Source organism: Papio anubis, chromosome 9 (assembly GCF_008728515.1).
Source record: "Papio anubis isolate 15944 chromosome 9, Panubis1.0, whole genome shotgun sequence".
Lineage (NCBI taxonomy): Eukaryota > Metazoa > Chordata > Mammalia > Primates > Cercopithecidae > Papio > Papio anubis.
This window is the reverse complement of record NC_044984.1, coordinates 42,706,560-42,723,268: the sequence shown is the minus strand read 5'-3', so window position 1 is coordinate 42,723,268 and position 16,709 is coordinate 42,706,560. Positions and strand designations below refer to the sequence as shown.

The 16,709-nt window shown below is 49.7% G+C and overlaps 2 protein-coding genes across 4 annotated transcripts in view; one reads left to right on the top strand and one right to left on the bottom strand.

The window, feature by feature from the left end:
• COL2A1 (collagen type II alpha 1 chain) overlaps positions 1 to 4,851 on the top strand; it is a 31,504-nt gene extending 26,653 nt beyond the window's left edge. For both annotated transcript variants that reach the window (XM_003906269.3, XM_031650439.1), the window contains exons 45-54: positions 146 to 199; positions 372 to 479; positions 660 to 713; positions 896 to 1,003; positions 1,244 to 1,297; positions 1,749 to 1,856; positions 2,215 to 2,503; positions 2,958 to 3,145; positions 3,489 to 3,731; positions 4,266 to 4,851. In XM_003906269.3, the coding sequence (XP_003906318.1) occupies positions 146 to 199; positions 372 to 479; positions 660 to 713; positions 896 to 1,003; positions 1,244 to 1,297; positions 1,749 to 1,856; positions 2,215 to 2,503; positions 2,958 to 3,145; positions 3,489 to 3,731; positions 4,266 to 4,412 (1,353 nt within the window). In that variant the 3' untranslated portion in view covers positions 4,413 to 4,851. The remainder of the gene's footprint in view (positions 1 to 145; positions 200 to 371; positions 480 to 659; positions 714 to 895; positions 1,004 to 1,243; positions 1,298 to 1,748; positions 1,857 to 2,214; positions 2,504 to 2,957; positions 3,146 to 3,488; positions 3,732 to 4,265) is intronic.
• Positions 4,852 to 8,561: 3,710 nt separating this feature from the next.
• TMEM106C (transmembrane protein 106C) lies at positions 8,562 to 14,220 on the bottom strand. 2 transcript variants are annotated; one of them, XM_003906271.3, is made up of 8 exons: positions 14,113 to 14,220; positions 13,327 to 13,538; positions 12,099 to 12,162; positions 11,448 to 11,607; positions 11,216 to 11,356; positions 10,715 to 10,764; positions 10,171 to 10,224; positions 8,562 to 9,301 (listed from the first exon to the last, which is right to left on the bottom strand). In XM_003906271.3, exons 2-8 carry the CDS (start codon positions 13,508 to 13,510, stop codon positions 9,205 to 9,207), a joined length of 750 nt encoding a protein of 249 aa, XP_003906320.1. In that variant the 5' UTR covers positions 13,511 to 13,538; positions 14,113 to 14,220; the 3' UTR covers positions 8,562 to 9,204. The 2 variants fall into 2 exon arrangements, with proteins under 2 accessions (XP_003906320.1, XP_003906322.1); XM_003906273.3 differs by having other exon boundaries at positions 14,042 to 14,160.
• Between the last annotated feature and the right edge of the window lie 2,489 nt (positions 14,221 to 16,709).

Here is a 16,709-nt window from a genome sequence, read left to right as displayed (position 1 = left end):
AAACTCAGTGAGGAAGCTTTGGCTTCAAAGTGTGAGTGAGTTAGGCAGAAGAGGAGAGGCCTGGGCTTCTGAGGGGGGCTGGGGGAGCAGAGGTGGAGACGGGCAGGAAGCAGCTCTAAACGCATTCTTGTTTCCCTTTGTCCAGGGAAGCCCCGGCGCTGATGGCCCCCCTGGCAGAGATGGCGCAGCTGGAGTCAAGGTGAGTGTCTGGTGTCTGTGTATGCAGTGGGATGGGGAGGACATTGCCTCGGGCCTGACAGGTCAGCTGGGGGTGGCTGGTTGGAACCAGTCTCATCTCAGCCTAGAAGGACCTTCTGTTCCTGTCTCTTCTGGAACATTCTTCTCTGAGCCTGAGACCTCTCTCCTGACAGGGTGATCGTGGTGAGACTGGTGCTGTGGGAGCTCCTGGATCCCCTGGGCCCCCTGGCTCTCCTGGCCCCGCTGGTCCAACTGGCAAGCAGGGAGACAGAGGAGAAGCTGTAAGTATCCTGAATTCAGTTAAAAGCCGCCTTCCCCTGAGCGGTGGGGCTGAGGCAGTCCCCGGGTTTAGGCGGTCTCTGGACTACAGAGCGGTGGCCTCAGTGCCCAGCCTGGGGCAGATGCAGAGGAGGCCCTCACCTGTCTTGGCTTTTCTCTGACGCTGCGCTTACTCTCCTCAGGGTGCACAAGGCCCCATGGGACCCTCAGGACCAGCTGGAGCCCGGGGAATCCAGGTAAGTATCCAAGTGTCCTGCACTGAGTCCCCACCAGGGGTAGGCCTGGAGGGCAACCGGCCTCCAGGTGGTTCCCGGGCCTCTAGCCCTGTGGTTCCGGGGATTCCTCAGCTTGAGTGGGACAGGAGGGGGCTCCTGTCCTGGCCCTGACCCGACTCAATCTGTGTCTATCTTGTTCTCAGGGTCCTCAAGGCCCCCGAGGTGACAAAGGAGAGGCTGGAGAGCCTGGCGAGAGAGGCCTGAAGGGACACCGTGGCTTCACTGGTCTGCAGGGTCTGCCCGGCCCTCCTGTGAGTGTCACTGCCTGCGTGGGACTTCCCGAGGCCTCCTGCCACTCAGAGCCCACTTGAGCTCCCTGTGCTGCCAGGACAGCTTGGGATCACCCTAAGCAGTTTCTAGGACTTCCTCAGGGCTGGAGGGAGGAGGAAGTGGAAAAGGAATGGGGCTGGGACATAAAGCTGCTCCCCCAGCTCCCAGGATATAGATATGTCTGTGCTGACCGCGGCCTTTTGCCTCTTCCTTCTACACAGGGTCCTTCTGGAGACCAAGGTGCTTCTGGTCCTGCTGGTCCTTCTGGCCCTAGAGTAAGTGACTTGGAGTTGGAAGATGGAGGGGGCCCTTCAGAGGGTGCGGGCCTGTGTTCCCATGAGGAGGGAAATGCTGCTGCTTCTGGGGAAGCTGTGGGCTCAGGGGTCCTCACTCAAAAGTGGGGGCAGGACTGGCACATGTGCCTATGGCCAGAAAAGCACTTGAGGCCACAGTGGCTGCAAGACAAACACGAAGCAGCTCTTGCTGCCAGACAGACCCCTGGTAACAGCATTTTACAAAGAGGAGCTTAGGAGGGTAGGCAGGCCATGGAGCTATCCTGCTGGTTCTTGGCCAAATAGAGACCAACTTAGGTTTCCATGACTGAGCATGCGAAGAACGGGGGGTGGAGTGGCTGGTGCTATCAGGACAGCCACCTACCCAGCCCCGGCGACTCCCCAGCCTTCCCTGTGGTGACCACTCTTTCGTCACGACTGCTCTCTCTTGCAGGGTCCTCCTGGCCCTGTCGGTCCCTCTGGCAAAGATGGTGCTAATGGAATCCCTGGCCCCATTGGGCCTCCTGGTCCCCGTGGACGATCAGGCGAAACCGGCCCTGCTGTAAGTGTCCTGACTCCTTCCCTGCTGTCGAGGTGTCTCCAGCATCCGGGAGGCTTGAGCTCTTTTTTCCTCAGGGCCTCTTTTAGGGCATCAACCTGCAGTTAACAGTGATGGCACCCTTTATCCTGAGGTCTCCTCAGAGGTTCACAGGGCCCATGATCAGTGCTGGGAAACTGAAGAGAAGGGTTAAGGAAGAAATAGGCATGGTGCTGTGGTTTCCTTGGTCCTGGCCTGCTACACCTCTGCCCCACCCATGGGACTGGGAAGAGGGATACTCTAGTACATTCTAGCAAATGGGGATGGACACGGAGGGGCACTTTCCCACAATCGTGGCTGATCTCTCTGTTTCCTGCTGCAGGGTCCTCCTGGAAATCCTGGACCCCCTGGTCCTCCAGGTCCCCCTGGCCCTGGCATCGACATGTCCGCCTTTGCTGGCCTAGGCCCGAGAGAGAAGGGCCCCGACCCCCTGCAGTACATGCGGGCTGACCAGGCAGCCGGTGGCCTGAGACAGCATGATGCCGAGGTGGATGCCACACTCAAGTCCCTCAACAACCAGATTGAGAGCATCCGCAGCCCCGAGGGCTCCCGCAAGAACCCTGCACGCACCTGCAGAGACCTGAAACTCTGCCATCCGGAGTGGAAAAGTGGTAAGCTTGGAGGACAGGATCCCCCGCCCTGGGAAGCAGGGAGTCAGCCCTCAGGCACAGCAGCAAGGGAGGAGATGCCCCCTACTACAGGGCAGAGCTGGGCCTGGAAGGTTCTGCCAGAGGGTTCCTCTCTCATTTTATAGCAGAGAAGCTGCAGCCCTGGCACCTGTCCTGCCATGGCTACTTGGCTAAGGTGACCTCAGGGTGGACTCCATCCACCAGCCGGGCACTGCTCCTGCCCTCTTTGCATGTGTCCTTCCTTAGAGCTGGACTTAGCTCATGCAGATCTCCCTGCCCCTGCATCCTTCCAGGTTCCCCTCCTTTCAGGCCACGTGTGAACCTCATTCCTTGTCCCTGTAGGCCTTTCTGTCCCTTTCAGTCAGGCCTGGCCCTCTCAAGCTTTTGTGTCTGTGCCTGTCTGAGCCCCCATGGGTGCTGCCTCTTCCCCCTGCAGGAGACTACTGGATTGACCCCAACCAAGGCTGCACCTTGGACGCCATGAAGGTTTTCTGCAACATGGAGACTGGTGAGACTTGCGTCTACCCCAACCCAGCAAACGTTCCCAAGAAGAATTGGTGGAGCAGCAAGAGCAAGGAGAAGAAACATATCTGGTTTGGAGAAACCATCAATGGTGGCTTCCACGTGAGTACCTGGGTGCCCTAGATGATGAGCAGAGATGGCTCCTCACACTCTTTCTTTTATTTCTCTCTGGAAGCTTTTAGCACTTTCCCCATATTTTCCTCCAGTTTTCTGTTGGGCTTGAGAGGAGGGAAAGAGGAGGAAGAGTATTTTTTTCCCACGTGGAGGTGGGAAAAGAGGTCCTCTGAGCTTGCTCCACTCCTGGAAGCAAAAATATCCAACTAGCTCCCTGCTGCCCCAGCACCCTTGAGGTCCTTGAACCGTGAACTCTTGGCAGCCCCTACAGTCCCTGGTCCCATTGAATGCCAGCTCCCAGGCCTCACACTGCTGCTGTCTGCCCCAACAGTTCAGCTATGGAGATGACAACCTGGCTCCCAACACTGCCAACGTCCAGATGACCTTCCTACGCCTGCTTTCCACGGAAGGCTCCCAGAACATCACCTACCACTGCAAGAATAGCATTGCCTACCTGGACGAAGCAGCTGGCAACCTCAAGAAGGCCCTGCTCATCCAGGGCTCCAACGACGTGGAGATCCGGGCAGAGGGCAATAGCAGGTTCACGTACACTGCCCTGAAGGATGACTGCACGGTGAGTGGGGCTGCCAAAGAGAAGAGCTGCCTGTGCCTGAGCTGCCTGGAGCAGGGCTGAGGGTTGGCCCGCAGCAGCTGTCAGGTCCTAAAGTGACAGGATCATAAGAAGCATGAGTTTGAGGGTCATGTAGAGAAGATAGGCTGAGTGACAGGTGAGGGAGAGGCACATATCATTCATCTTCTCCATTCCCCTGACTCAGGGGAATAAAACCCTACCTGGAACCCAATGACTGTTATAGAAGTGTTCTTACAATGTGTACAGGGTAAAGAAGAGGTCACAGGTTGGGAGCTCACTGTAGGGAGTGGGGAAGGACGGGAAGGGCAGAGTGGAGGAGGGCCCTGCTGCTAAGGATAGGAGTTGAAGTGGAGAGGCCTTTGGCAAGCCAAGAAGAGGTCTCAGGAGCCCCCTCAGTGTGGTTCAACCTTGTAGGCTCTGATGTTCGCCAGTTTGTTCAGTTTTGGGCTCCTGGGCAGCTGGAACTGGGTAGCAAGGCATCTACTGAACAGAGCCTCCTCCTTTTTTCTCCCCTAGAAACACACCGGTAAGTGGGGCAAGACTGTCATCGAGTACCGGTCACAGAAGACCTCACGCCTCCCCATCATTGACATTGCACCCATGGACATAGGAGGGCCCGAGCAGGAATTCGGTGTGGACATAGGGCCGGTCTGCTTCTTGTAAAAACCTGAACCCAGAAACAACACAATCCGTTGCAAACCCAAAGGACCCAAGTACTTTCCAATCCCAGTCACTCTAGGACTCTGCACTGAATGGCTGACCTGACCTGATGTCCATTCATCCCACCCTCTCACAGTTCGGACTTTCTCCCCTCTCTTTCTGAGAGACCTGAACTGGGCAGACTGCAAAATAAAATCTTGGTGTTCTATTTATTTATTGTCTTCCTGTAAGACCTTCGGGTCAAGGCAGAGGCAGGAAACTAACTGGTGTGAGTCAAATGCCCCCTGAGTGACTGCCCCCAGCCCAGGCCAGAAGACCCCCCTTCAGGTGCCGGGCGCAGGAACTGTGTGTGTCCTACACAATGGTGCTATTCTGTGTCAAACACCTCTGTATTTTTTAAAACATCAATTGATATTAAAAATGAAAAGATTATTGGAAAGTACCTATTGACTTGTGGTTTGTTCTTTAGTTTCTTTTCCATTAATTCTCCATTCTGTAGGCGTGCCCAAATAGCAGTCCTAAGGACTTCTTCTGTTGATTTTTCAACGAAGAGTAAGGACACTGAAGCCACACTGCTGGGGTTAGCAGCCTCACACAAACATGAACTTGCCTCTCTGGTAAACCTTGGCACTATGTGGAGCCCACTGTTGAACAGGACCAGAGACCAAAATTTGGGAAGGGAGGTATGCCAGAGGAATGGCATTGCTCTTGAAGGTAAACACTGAACACAGCTCTATGACACATGAGTGCCCTGCCAGCTTAGGGCGTAAGACCACATGTGGGCTGCATCCTGCTGGATCAGAGACGTGGGAGATACTCCCTCGAGAAAGGGAGAAGATAGGGGAGTTAATCCTGCAGGGGCCCATGGTTAAGTGCACACAATCAATCTAAGTGATCTATTTATGTCCCCCTATAAGACGTTTGGTTGTAGGTTAAGGAGAGGTGGAAATGTGACCTGCCCCACCCATATTCCTCTTTCCTGTCCCCACCCCTCTAGCCCCCATTCTTCACTCCCTGGGCCTGCACTTAAAAGTTTCCATATACTCTGAACACCAGTCTTAAGAATGGACTGCTTCCCATTTCTTCCTACTCTTGGGTGTCCCTTGCCTTTCAATGACCTGGACAGGTGGCAACAATAAGCAAGTTGTCCCCTTCTCCAGTAGAGGGCCACACTGACGGGAATGCATGAAGTGGGCGAGACACTCCAAATCAACCAGAGGGCAGTAGTATTTTGTGAAGTAAATTTCCAGATATTTGGCACAGCTGATAAAACAGAGAGCTATCCCTTTCTCTGTCCCCTTCTCCCATCCCTGCCCCTGCTTCCTCCACGTTAAGGTTGACAGCTTTTCTATTAAATAGTAAAATTAAATAAGACACTTGTGTTGGATTTGTATGTATTAATGCTCAATTTATGATATAAATTATCACCAGATAATCATAATGTATACCTACATATTATTATATAATATATAGAATATACCTATATATTATTATATAATATATACCTAGGTTTATATATGTATGTATATACACATACATACATATACATCTACAATAATAATATATACCCCGTCAGAGCTAGTTCATGACAAAGGAGTAAAATGAAAACACGATAATTGAAAACACATAATTAGAAGAGCTATCTCATAAGTTAACCTTCTACCTACCAAGAGCGCTACTTAGGGTCGGAAGAGAGGTGACATATATGAGTTCCTAGCTGGAGCTAGAGTGTTGAGCTCTGCTCCAACCTGTCAAACTCCAGAGCCTACTTACTCTTAATTAAGTAGTTCAGTAGATTGTCACCATCAGCTTAGACCTCTGCAAGGTAAGTCCCAGGATCAAGGTGATTCCTTGCAGTTCACCTGCTTCTTGAGTGCCTAGTCAAACCTAGAATAGCAGCTGCTCCCTAGGTAACTGCCGCATGAAGCAGAAGGAAGAGCCCAGGGTGGTGCACAGAAAGCTCTACCTCTGCCTGCACTAGGGTCAGGAGGAAATCGCCACCCTGGCTGGCAGGGCTGTGCTCCCTGTGCTGCTTCCTTGTCTTCCCTTGGCCCAGAGGGGAAGGTGAGAATAACCAGGATCGCTACTAACTTCTGTGATCCCTGATGCCCCCAGAAAGGAGATAGTCTCACTGGTCAGAATAACCTGTCGGATAAATTCCCGACCCCAGCAGGACTCAGGATAAATTCCACTCAGCAGGACTGAGTGGAAAGACCCAGCTTGCTGATTTTAAGGGGCTGGGCCAGGCTTTCCCTCTCTTGAGCCTCCTCATCTCCATGGAAGTGTCTGGCATCAAAGGCTTTGGACTAGGAGTTGGCAGTCTCAGCTCCAGCTAAGACTTACTTCCAAACCCCTTGGATACTGTACAAATCACAGAACTTCTGAAGTGGGTTCCCTTCTAAACAACTGAAAGAACACAGAATCTTAAAGGAGTGCTAACCAGGTAATATTTTATTTATCAAGGCAAAGAATAAGGATTATTTTGTCCAGAGAAAATACCTGGGACCCTATTGATTCATGTAGTGCTTTAAACAAATAGGCTGATTCTTTTAATAATTTCTTTCACACTTTGGGCTTGAATCCCTGAGAGTTGACCCAGAGATCGTGGAGGTCCTGCATTGAGGTACCTAGGGTTGCAGAATAGTTGGTGGAGATAAACTGTGGCCTCTATAAGGCCTGGTGAGCATAAAAGATGTGTGATGGTGTTTTAAACTCTAGCTATGACTCTGGACATAATGCATTAGAAATTGCAATCCTAGGTACTCAATAAATACTTTCTCAAATGAGTAAATAAATGAATGGACATCTCTGTATGCAGCAACTCTTCAACCAGGTGATACGGGATAAGTAGTTCGAGATAAGAAAGAGGTCACAGTACAGATAAGTATAGTTTCTGGCCAAGCCAGAAATTACAGAGAAGAGATAGCTAGCAAAGCCTCTCTCCAAGAAACACACTCTGAAAACTTCAATCCATCGGGAACACCATGATGATGACAATGATACCAAAGCCAGCCACTTCCTCTTTCTATCTGGGGGTGCTGAGAGAATATTCCAGGCATTTGTTCAAGAATTGACAGACACTACAATAAAGCTATGCAGAACATCCCAAAGTGCAGTCTGAGATGCTAATAATGTAAACAGATACGGAAATTGATAGTATTATAACATCGGATTTATTGCTATATGTTTTAAAAAGGTAAACGCTCTCATTCTAAAATAATAACTGGATTTTAAGATAATATCAAAAGCAAGAAATGTTACTAAGGCATATGGTCACAAAAGAAAAATGTTTCAAAACTGAAGTACCAGTATGAGTATCTTTTTCAAAATTCCATGAAAAATCTGTTACATAGGCTATTTGGAAAACAGGAAAACTAAAGAGCAAATGTAGCAATGTGAACATCTTCATGTGTTTAGGGCATGTTTTGATTAGGGCAACATTCTCAGAAATGGTGCACATTTGCTTCTGTGTAAGTGGTGATATCCCATCATCAATCCACATCAGTCATCACTGTCACGTACACGTGTCACTACATGATCCAGGGCAACACCGAAACTTAACCCTCAGCTTCTGGGTTCCTCCGTTATGGTCGAAGTCAGCCCAACAGTCATGAAATTTAGCCTTAGTTTGAAGATTCAACACTATACAGATCATTACGCAAATACTGAAAACCAAGCTATGGGAACGGAGACAAAAACTAATATACAACCCCAGCCACCATCTGTTGTTGTTAGGGTTTCCTGAGGTCCCAGTGCTATGGGAAGAGCTAACTTCTGACACCTGACTACTCAAGCTTCTTAACTAGATTCTCTGTCATTCTGGGGCTGTAGCCTAACCTTAGGTGGCAGAGCAGGTGGAGATGACCCACGAAACTTACAATCTCAAACCAGGATGTCTTATTCAAGACTGAATTCCAACCTCCAGGGGGCACTGAGTGCTCTGTCCTGGAAGGGAACAGGGTAGCCCCATGCCGCAAGAGGCAGATGGAGGAAAATGAGGCTGCTTGCTGTGACAGGAACTCATGGGAATGGGAGTACAATCAGTACAATCTCTTTCCTCCCATTCCATCCTGACCCACTTGGCAGGGAACTATTCTACGGTTCCCCCAGAGATCCCTACAAGGACACCCAGGCAATCAGAGGAGACACAGATGAATCAAAAGCAGGGTTTATTTTTCTATCAATCCCCAATCCATGTTCCAGCCAATGGATGAAGGATGAATCAAGCCCCACGCAGACTCATGGTAAAAACAATTCTAACATTCTAAAAAAAAAAGCCAACACACTTTTTTCTTTCTTTTTGAAAAGCTCCCAGGCCTTTGGGAACAGCTGAAACAAATTCACATCCTGAATAGGTCTGTTTTCTCTTAGGTATTCGGATGGTCCCTCTCTGCTGCCACTTCTGCACAGATGAGGCACTGATAATGGCCTGCAGCTCACTCACAGTCCTAGCTCCACGTCACTCCATGGTTTGATAACCTAGAACCACGTTATGATTTCCATTTATAATGCCCTAAGAACAGCTGAAAAGATCTGTATTAAATTCTGAAAACCTTTATTGAGTGCCAACTATTTGCTGGGCACAGGCTAGGCACTGGGCAGTGATTCTGCTGGTTCTGAGAAACATAAGTGGTACCATAGGGAGGTGTCTCCTCCTAAGTGGCAGGAGGATGTTTGCTGGGAGTTAATTCCTCCTCTGATTACACCACATGCGGGTAGGTACAGAACTCAGGCCTTGGGAACAGATGCTGTGCTCTCTTCTACAGGTGCTATGTGGAAGAACCAATAACAGTTGTTAAATAGCTGTGGAATTTCCTCCACAATCCACATAGTGATGTGTCTCCAAGGAGCTCTGGGTCATGAGGCCAATGTATGAAATCTTCACTGAAGTTCTAGGGAAAAGAAAACCAAGAAGAATTAATTATGTTTGGGGGATGCAATAAGCCATAAAAATGTCCCAGGAAATTTTTTGCAAGTTCAGGCAACAATACCCAGGGGCCCCAGGCACACACCCTCATGGTTATGTAACCAGGAGGCCAGAAAATCTTTCCACATTCACAGAAATACTGTGCCAGGAGGTGGCCTTCTAAACAAGGGTTCTCAACTGGGAATGATTTTACTCCACAGGAGACTTCTGGCAATGCCTGAAGACATTCTGGGTTGTTACAACTAAGGGATGGAGGGTTTACTACTGGGATCTAGTGGGTAGAGGCCACGAATACTGTTAAACATCCTACAATGCACAGAACAGCCTCCTACAACAAAGGGCTGGCCCAAAGTGCTCATAGTGCCAAGGCCGAGAAACTCTGCTCTAACCCTCATATTTCACGCCTGCAGCAGAGTCTTGTCACTGGCAAATTTAACAGCCATGGTTCCAGAAACAACCCTAAAGGTCCATGACATGTGGTAACCTGTGTGGCTAGAGAGGAAGTCTGGTCAAATGCTCAGTACTTAACATCTTGAGAAAGCTTTTCTGTTCATGACTGTCTCATCTGGATTCTGAGGGGATCATGTGTTTAGTTAAACTAGACCCATTTTATGGAGAAAAGGTTTGACTGCTCAGGGTGACTGGTGATTTGTGAAGGGCATGTGGACACCACATCTAGAGAACACCACGGGTCTACTGTATCTGTGCCTGTGAGGCACTGGGTGTCCCCTCGGGCTAGGTATCTCTGCCCTGTGGCCACACAGGGGCCTCCTGAGCAAAGGTGGTGGGCTCACACGGCCGCACAGGCCGTCAGGATAGGGAAGAGAGACGCACCGCATGAAGATCACTATGTTGTGCACCAGGATATCAGGTACCGTGCAGAAGAAGCTACCAAACAGCAAATATGGAAATAGTCAGTGTTTTTTGTTTGTTTGTTTGTTTGTTTTAAAAAGCTTCAGCAGAAGAGTGCAGAGTTACACTGTCCTGTTTGGGGTGAACCCCCTCCCCCTTCCGACCTCAGTGCTGCCAAGGCTCGTCAGCTCTCAGTCCCTGCCACTGTCGTTTTCATCCTCCCACAGCATCATACCACTTTCTGTTTTTTCAAACGCATCATATAAGTGCTGGCGCTTGGAACCTTAGTGGCTTAACGTTCTCTTTTAGAAGTTCCAGTACTTCCGTCACATATCAAATAATACATTCTTCAAATATATGCATAATAATAATACATTCTTCAAATAAATCTCAATACATCCAAAGCCAGGGAACCTATAGGCCAAAAGCTGAGACCTAAGGCAGGACCAGGCCCCAATCAATGAAGTATGACTTTGAATCCCTTTCCTCCAGTAGAGAGCACACACATAGAGAACAGTGTCCTTACTACACATAGGAAAATGGTCCTCCCATCTCGGCCTTCCCGGTAAAATTCACCTGAAAATAAGATACCAGAGTTGGTCTGTGGTCAAGCAGGCTTGACACAGAACAGTGTTATTAGCAATCCAAAGACCTTGGGTCATTTTTCCATCACATACAAAATACTTCCCTGAGATTGTCCCTAATACAGTCTATGAGCCTCTAATAGATACTGCCAACCTCTTCCCTTTTGAGAGGCCAATGGACCTCAGGCTATAACACTGCTGCTTCTTAATTTGTAGCAAATCTTTTTCTCTTACAAATTATTCTGCTCCCCAGATGCTTAAATGCTAGCTGGTTTTTTTTCACAATTACTTATAATTACAGGGCCCATCAGGTTTTCCTCACCACCAGTTCCTACAAGTAGAAATGAGAAGACAAAAAGGAAAGTGACACAGCTATGGCATTCCTGCAGCCCCCTACTCTTCTCTCAGGCCTGTGGGGCAAGGTTCCTAAAAGAACAGCATACCAGTTGCTCACTCCGAGGTGGAATAAGGGAGACGTTAGTAGTCACATATGTACCGACCACTGTGTTCATGTACTGAATCTGGCTGGACAAGCTGGTCACTGCCACCGGGTAGAAGTTCGAGTTCCTGATTTTCAGGGTGGCCTACATCAGGGCAAGTCAGGAAACAAGTGTAAGTGTCCCGGGTCCCAGCCTGGCAGGTGCATAACCCAGAGAATGAGACCCTAAGGCTTACCATGATGGTGAGAATTACAAGGGAGTCTTGCTTATTAAATGTGACTTTCACCACTTTGATGCCGTCATCATCCACAAGGACTGAATGCGGAAACAGGAAGAAAACCACCAAACCAGATGCCAGGAGACAAAGCAGGATGGACAGGAGGACATATTGCTTACTGCAAATAACACAGCACATGACCGACCCAGGCATTCAGATATCAAGGTTCAGTGTGTCAAGATTAAACACAAAACCAGGAAAGAGAAGGGAGTGAAAGGGAAGTTCCAAGAGCCAGGAACCATAAACCAGTCAAGAAGCAGTGAAGCAGGAGAAACCTTTTAAAACTCCTTTGAACACTGTTTGCACTCTGGGAAGAAAAGCTGAAGAAAGGAGCTATGTGGACAGAGACAGTCCCACACCTCCCAGAACACCCCACTTTCCCAATTTCTTCTAATTCCATTCCTTGACCTTCAAAGCATTTCCAGCTTCAAGTTTCTTTCCCCAGACTGTGATGGGGGAAGAGATATCCTGCTTGGGCAAACAGTTACAAGGAAAATGGGGAACTTATAAGAACGTATGTACTTTTCAAAGAATTAACTGGCATTCATACATACAGAAAGAGATTAGGGACAGAAGTAGGTATTAACAGGTAAGAGGCAGGTAACTCACGTTCGCTGAGGGCGCAATCTCTGATCACTGTGTGGGATCAAAGCCACCAACTCATTTACTTGCTCTAGAAAAGAGCCAAACAATTATTTTGTAAATCCCATGTGTTGGCAGTACTTTCCTTCATGTCTCACTTGAGCCTGCCACAACAAATATTCTTCTGGAATGAGACGTTTTTAAAAATACTAGTGAAATTCACGTGTTGGGTCTAATGAACAAGAAACAAGAAAGTGCCACAAATTATAAAACATCTATCAATGCTGCTAGCGTAGTGACGTGGAAGTTGAAAAACCTGGGATCCTGTTCTGGCTTTACTACACGGGCTTGGCAGAGTCGTTGAATCTCTCAAGGCCATGGTTTCCTCGCCTTTCATATGGAAGCTTTGGAGTAAATTCTTTGTAAGGTTCTAACCAGCTCTAAATTTCCGTGACTCTCCAGCTAAACTGTTAAAGATTTTCTGAGGGCCAACTTGTTAATAGTAATAGATGATCCTGTACCAAGGTTGAGTGTTTGTCTCTCTCTCCTGACCTGATATATTTTTCTGACCTTAGGCTGTTAAGGATTAGCTGTCCATTTCCTTGAAAAGCAGCTTCCAAGATGGTTTCCCTGCAAAGCTGTCCCAATACTTGTGAGTGACAGTGATAAAGAAATGCGCCTGTCAACTAACCCCACAACATAGAGCAAACTGAATATTCCAAACCTCAGGAAAAGAACAAGAGTGGAGGTGGGCCGGGCGCGGTGGCTCACGCCTGTAATCCCAGCACTTTGGGAGGCCGAGGCGGGCGGATCACAAGGTCAGGAGATCGAGACCACGGTGAAACCTCGTCTCTACTAAAAATACAAAAAATTAGCCGGGCGCGGTTGTGGGCGCCTGTAGTCCCAGCTACTCGGGAGGCTGAGGCAGGAGAATGGCGGGAACCCGGGAGGCGGAGCTTGCAGTGAGCTGAGATCCGGCCACTGCACTCCAGCCTGGGCGACAGAGCGAGACTCCGTCTCAAAAAAAAAAAAAAGAGTGGAGGTGAAGAAAAGAAGAAAGGGTTGGAAAAATAAGGAGAGGAAGAGAAGTTGTGGAACTGCCCAAGTGTATTAAGTCAGTTGAACTGGCTCCTGTCCAGGGCACTGTCTCTGACTGTTATGGTATTACTGCCTAGAAGAAAAGTTGTCTGGGCAGACAGGAGAACTCCAAAGGTACCTTGGGATTCTCATCAGGGAATCATCCCTCCGTGATCACCTGTTGGAATGTAGCCTGTCCCCTGGCACGTGAGACAGGTGATGCTATCTCTCCCGGTGAATTCCACATATGGGAACTGAGCAATGGCTTCTTCCTGCTCTCGTTCAGCCAGCAAACCGTCCCTGTCATCTTCTTGCTTTCGCCTGCAGGAGGGGCGAGCAGCAGCTGAATGCTGAGACCCCATGGCCGTGATATGCCACTGGTGTCATGTCCTAAGATGAAAAGAGGGAGTGCATGTTAGCGGCCCCAGTGAATCACGACAGAAATCGCTTGTTTCTATAAGAAAACTGAAAACGCAGAAATAACAAGTTGCCGCCCTGAGTGTGGTCCCAACACCTGTACGATTTCCATCGGGACCCCCATTTTGTAGTACTGCTCCCCACTCCGCTCTTATCCGCCACACACAGCCGGTGGGGGTGGGGAGGGGGAACGGGACCTGCCTTTCGCGCACCTGCCTCGATCCTCACCGCCCTGGGACTTGGGGCACCCCCACTCCCACCTGGTTCAGCCTTGCCCCTTCCTCTTCACTATTTGTAAGCTCTGTGCCCTCCTCGAGCAACAAACAAGCACCAAATTGATAACGGGCCTTAACGATTCCCATTCCTCTCCACCCCCCAGCCCCGGGAGGCGGGCTCAGGTCACGCCCCCTGGCAAAAAGCGATGCTCTGAGCCCACCAAAGTGGCCCAGGCAGGAGCGAACGCCAGCGTCCCAGACCTGGAGGGCACGAACTCCCAGCAGCTCCTCTCCGGTCGCTCCCCCGACCACCTGCCAGCTTGAGGACTTACCAGCCTCTTCGGTCGGCGGAGCGGCACGCACTCAGCGCGCAGGCGCCAAATACCAAGCCCGCCCGGGGGACGCCAGAGCGCGCTCGCGCTTGCGCTTTTCGCGGCTCCGGAGGCCTTCCCGTCAATGTCGCCGCTGTTTTGCTCCCACGGTTCCGGGAGAGGGCGGCAGAGAGCGCCGGGGAGCCGCGAGCCTGGCTGTCCGGCCAGGGTCGTCTGCGGAGTCCGGAGGATGCTCTCCTGTTCGCTAGATAGGCTGGGAAAGGCTCCAGTCAAGTTTCCCGAGCAAAACACTTCTCTGCTGCGAGAGGAGGAAGGTGCTGCCGGCTACCGAAGCCATTCTGAAATATTCTTTAGAGCACAGGAGCTGTGTAGTCGCTGAGGCTACACAGATGCAGAGCATCCAGAGAAACTGCCTTTGCAGAAATTGTGAGAAAATTATGACGGTGAAAGACATCTGACTTATCCAGTTCCGCCTTGCTTCTAATCTCCAAGCTGCCCTTGTTCATTCCTGGGCAGAAGCCGAACTAACTTTGGGAGGAATTTAGTTTATAGTTGAACTTGGAAGCAAAGATAATAGCCCTTTCCCAAAACAAGCCCCCTTCTTGCCTGGGGACCAGACTGCCTTTGTAAGACTAACAAATTAGCCACAAGATTAGAAATTATGGTTTAGGGGTCATCCAGCCGGAGGTCACAAGATTCCAAACCTTCCCAATTGCTCCAAGGGATAACATCACTATTGTAAAATCTAAGATCGGTGCTGGGGATATTTTTCAGACCCTGCATTCTGAGGCACCAGCTGGCAGTACCCAGACCAGTTATCTGGCTCAGCCATTTCTGCAATCCCACCCAAGATTAGAAGTAAGAAGAACCCACTTAGACCCCCTATGATTTCATCTCCAACCTGACCAATGAGTACTCCCCACTGCCTGGTATCCTACCAGCCAAATTATCGTTAAAAAACCCCAGTGTCTGAATTGTCAGGGAGACTTATTTGGGTGATAAAACTCCGGTATCTCACTCTGCGTGAATTAAATTCTCTATTGCAATTCCCTTATCTTGATGAATTAGCTCTGGGCAGTGGTCAAGGAGAACCCGTTGGGCAATTACATTGGAACCTGTCCTCAGTCCAGGAGGGGAACCAGAGGCTTCATCGACCCCTCCAATACTGTAGATAAAAGTGCTGCTGGGCCGGGCGCGGTGGCTCAAGCCTGTAATCCCAGCACTTTGGGAGGCCGAGACGGGCGGATCACGAGGTCAGGAGATCGAGACCATCCTGGCTAACAAGGTGAAACCCCGTCTCTACTAAAAAATACAAAAAACTAGCCGGGCGAAGTGGCGGGCGCCTGTGGTCCCAGCTACTTGGGAGGCTGAGGCAGGAGAATGGCGTGAACCCGGGAGGCGGAGCTTGCAGTGAGCTGAGATCCGGCCACCGCACTCCAGCCTGGGCGACAGAGCCAGACTCAGTCTCAAAAAAAAAAAAAAAAAAAAAAAAAAAAAAAAAAAGTGCTGCTGGAAGTCTCACTCAGAGGGGCCCAGTCTGGGGGAAAGCTTCCATGGGGAGTCCGGCTGGCTTCTCGCAGGAAGGTACCCCAGAGCTGAGCTTTGCAAGCCAATTAGGTGCCAGAGGCGCCAAGGAGTAGACTCATTCTGTAGTAGGGACACCTTTCCCCAGACCGCCACAAAAAAAGGCACGCACACAAGAGGTTAGAAAGTACTTTTTGTTTGGTTGTTTGTTTTGAGATGGAGTCTCGCTCTGTCCCCCAGGCTGGAGTACAGTGGCACAATCTCAGCTCACTGCAACCTCCACCTCCCGGGTTCAAGCAATTCTCCTGTCTCTGCCTCACAAGTAGCTGGGATTAGAGGCGCCTGCCACCACGCCTGGCTAATTTTTGTATTTTTAGTAGTTGACCAGGCTGGCCTGAAACTCCTGACCTCAGGATCTGCCTGCCTTGGCCTCCGAAAGTGCTGGGAATACAGGTGTGAGCCACCGCGCCCAGCCTAGAGGGTACTTTTGAATGGGTGGGTTTCTTTGTTCGTACTGCCAGGTCGAGCTCAGCCTGCAGCAGAAAGAGTTGAGCACAGACATTAACCAGGTGAAATTATTAAAGATGATGCTGAGGGAGAGGAGATATTCTGAAATGGGATGAATAAGGGGCCCACTTGGCAATGGAGAGGAAGGCTGGCGACCCCTCAGGTTTCTGTCACCTCCATATTTTCCTCTTTCTCCTGTGGGGAATGCCAATGTACCTGCTGTTGTCTAGCCACCTGCCTGACCACTGGCCACAGTCAGCCCACTGAGTTTTAGTAAGAGGCAACGAGGACCCTGTACTTCCCCTCTCACATCTCTGATCCGCCTCTTTTCCTTCTTGAAATGTTTTTTTTTTTTCATCTGTTGGGTCACAGAAAACGATTCCCCAAAATATGATGTTTGAGCATACTGAGTGTTTTTGAGAATTAAAAGAAAACAAGCCTCAGAATCAAGGTCCCGCTAACCTTGTCTTGTTCCTCCCCTCAACCCCAAGCACAGGGGAAGAATCTCTCTGGAATTTCCTTGTCTTATCAAGAAAGTTGTTTTTTTTTTTTTTTTTTTTTTTTTT

Bases quoted from the DNA above. Each gene is read 5' to 3' on its own strand.
- TMEM106C (XM_003906271.3), bottom strand. From the start codon at position 13,510: ATGGGGTCTCAGCATTCAGCTGCTGCTCGCCCCTCCTGCAGGCGAAAG. The intron at 12,163-13,326 runs GTGATCACGGAG...GCTCTTTTCTAG, and splicing joins GACAGGCTACATTCCAACAG to AGCAAGTAAATGAGTTGGTG. The intron at 11,357-11,447 runs GTAAGCCTTAGG...GCCCTGATGTAG, and splicing joins TTGTAATTCTCACCATCATG to GCCACCCTGAAAATCAGGAA.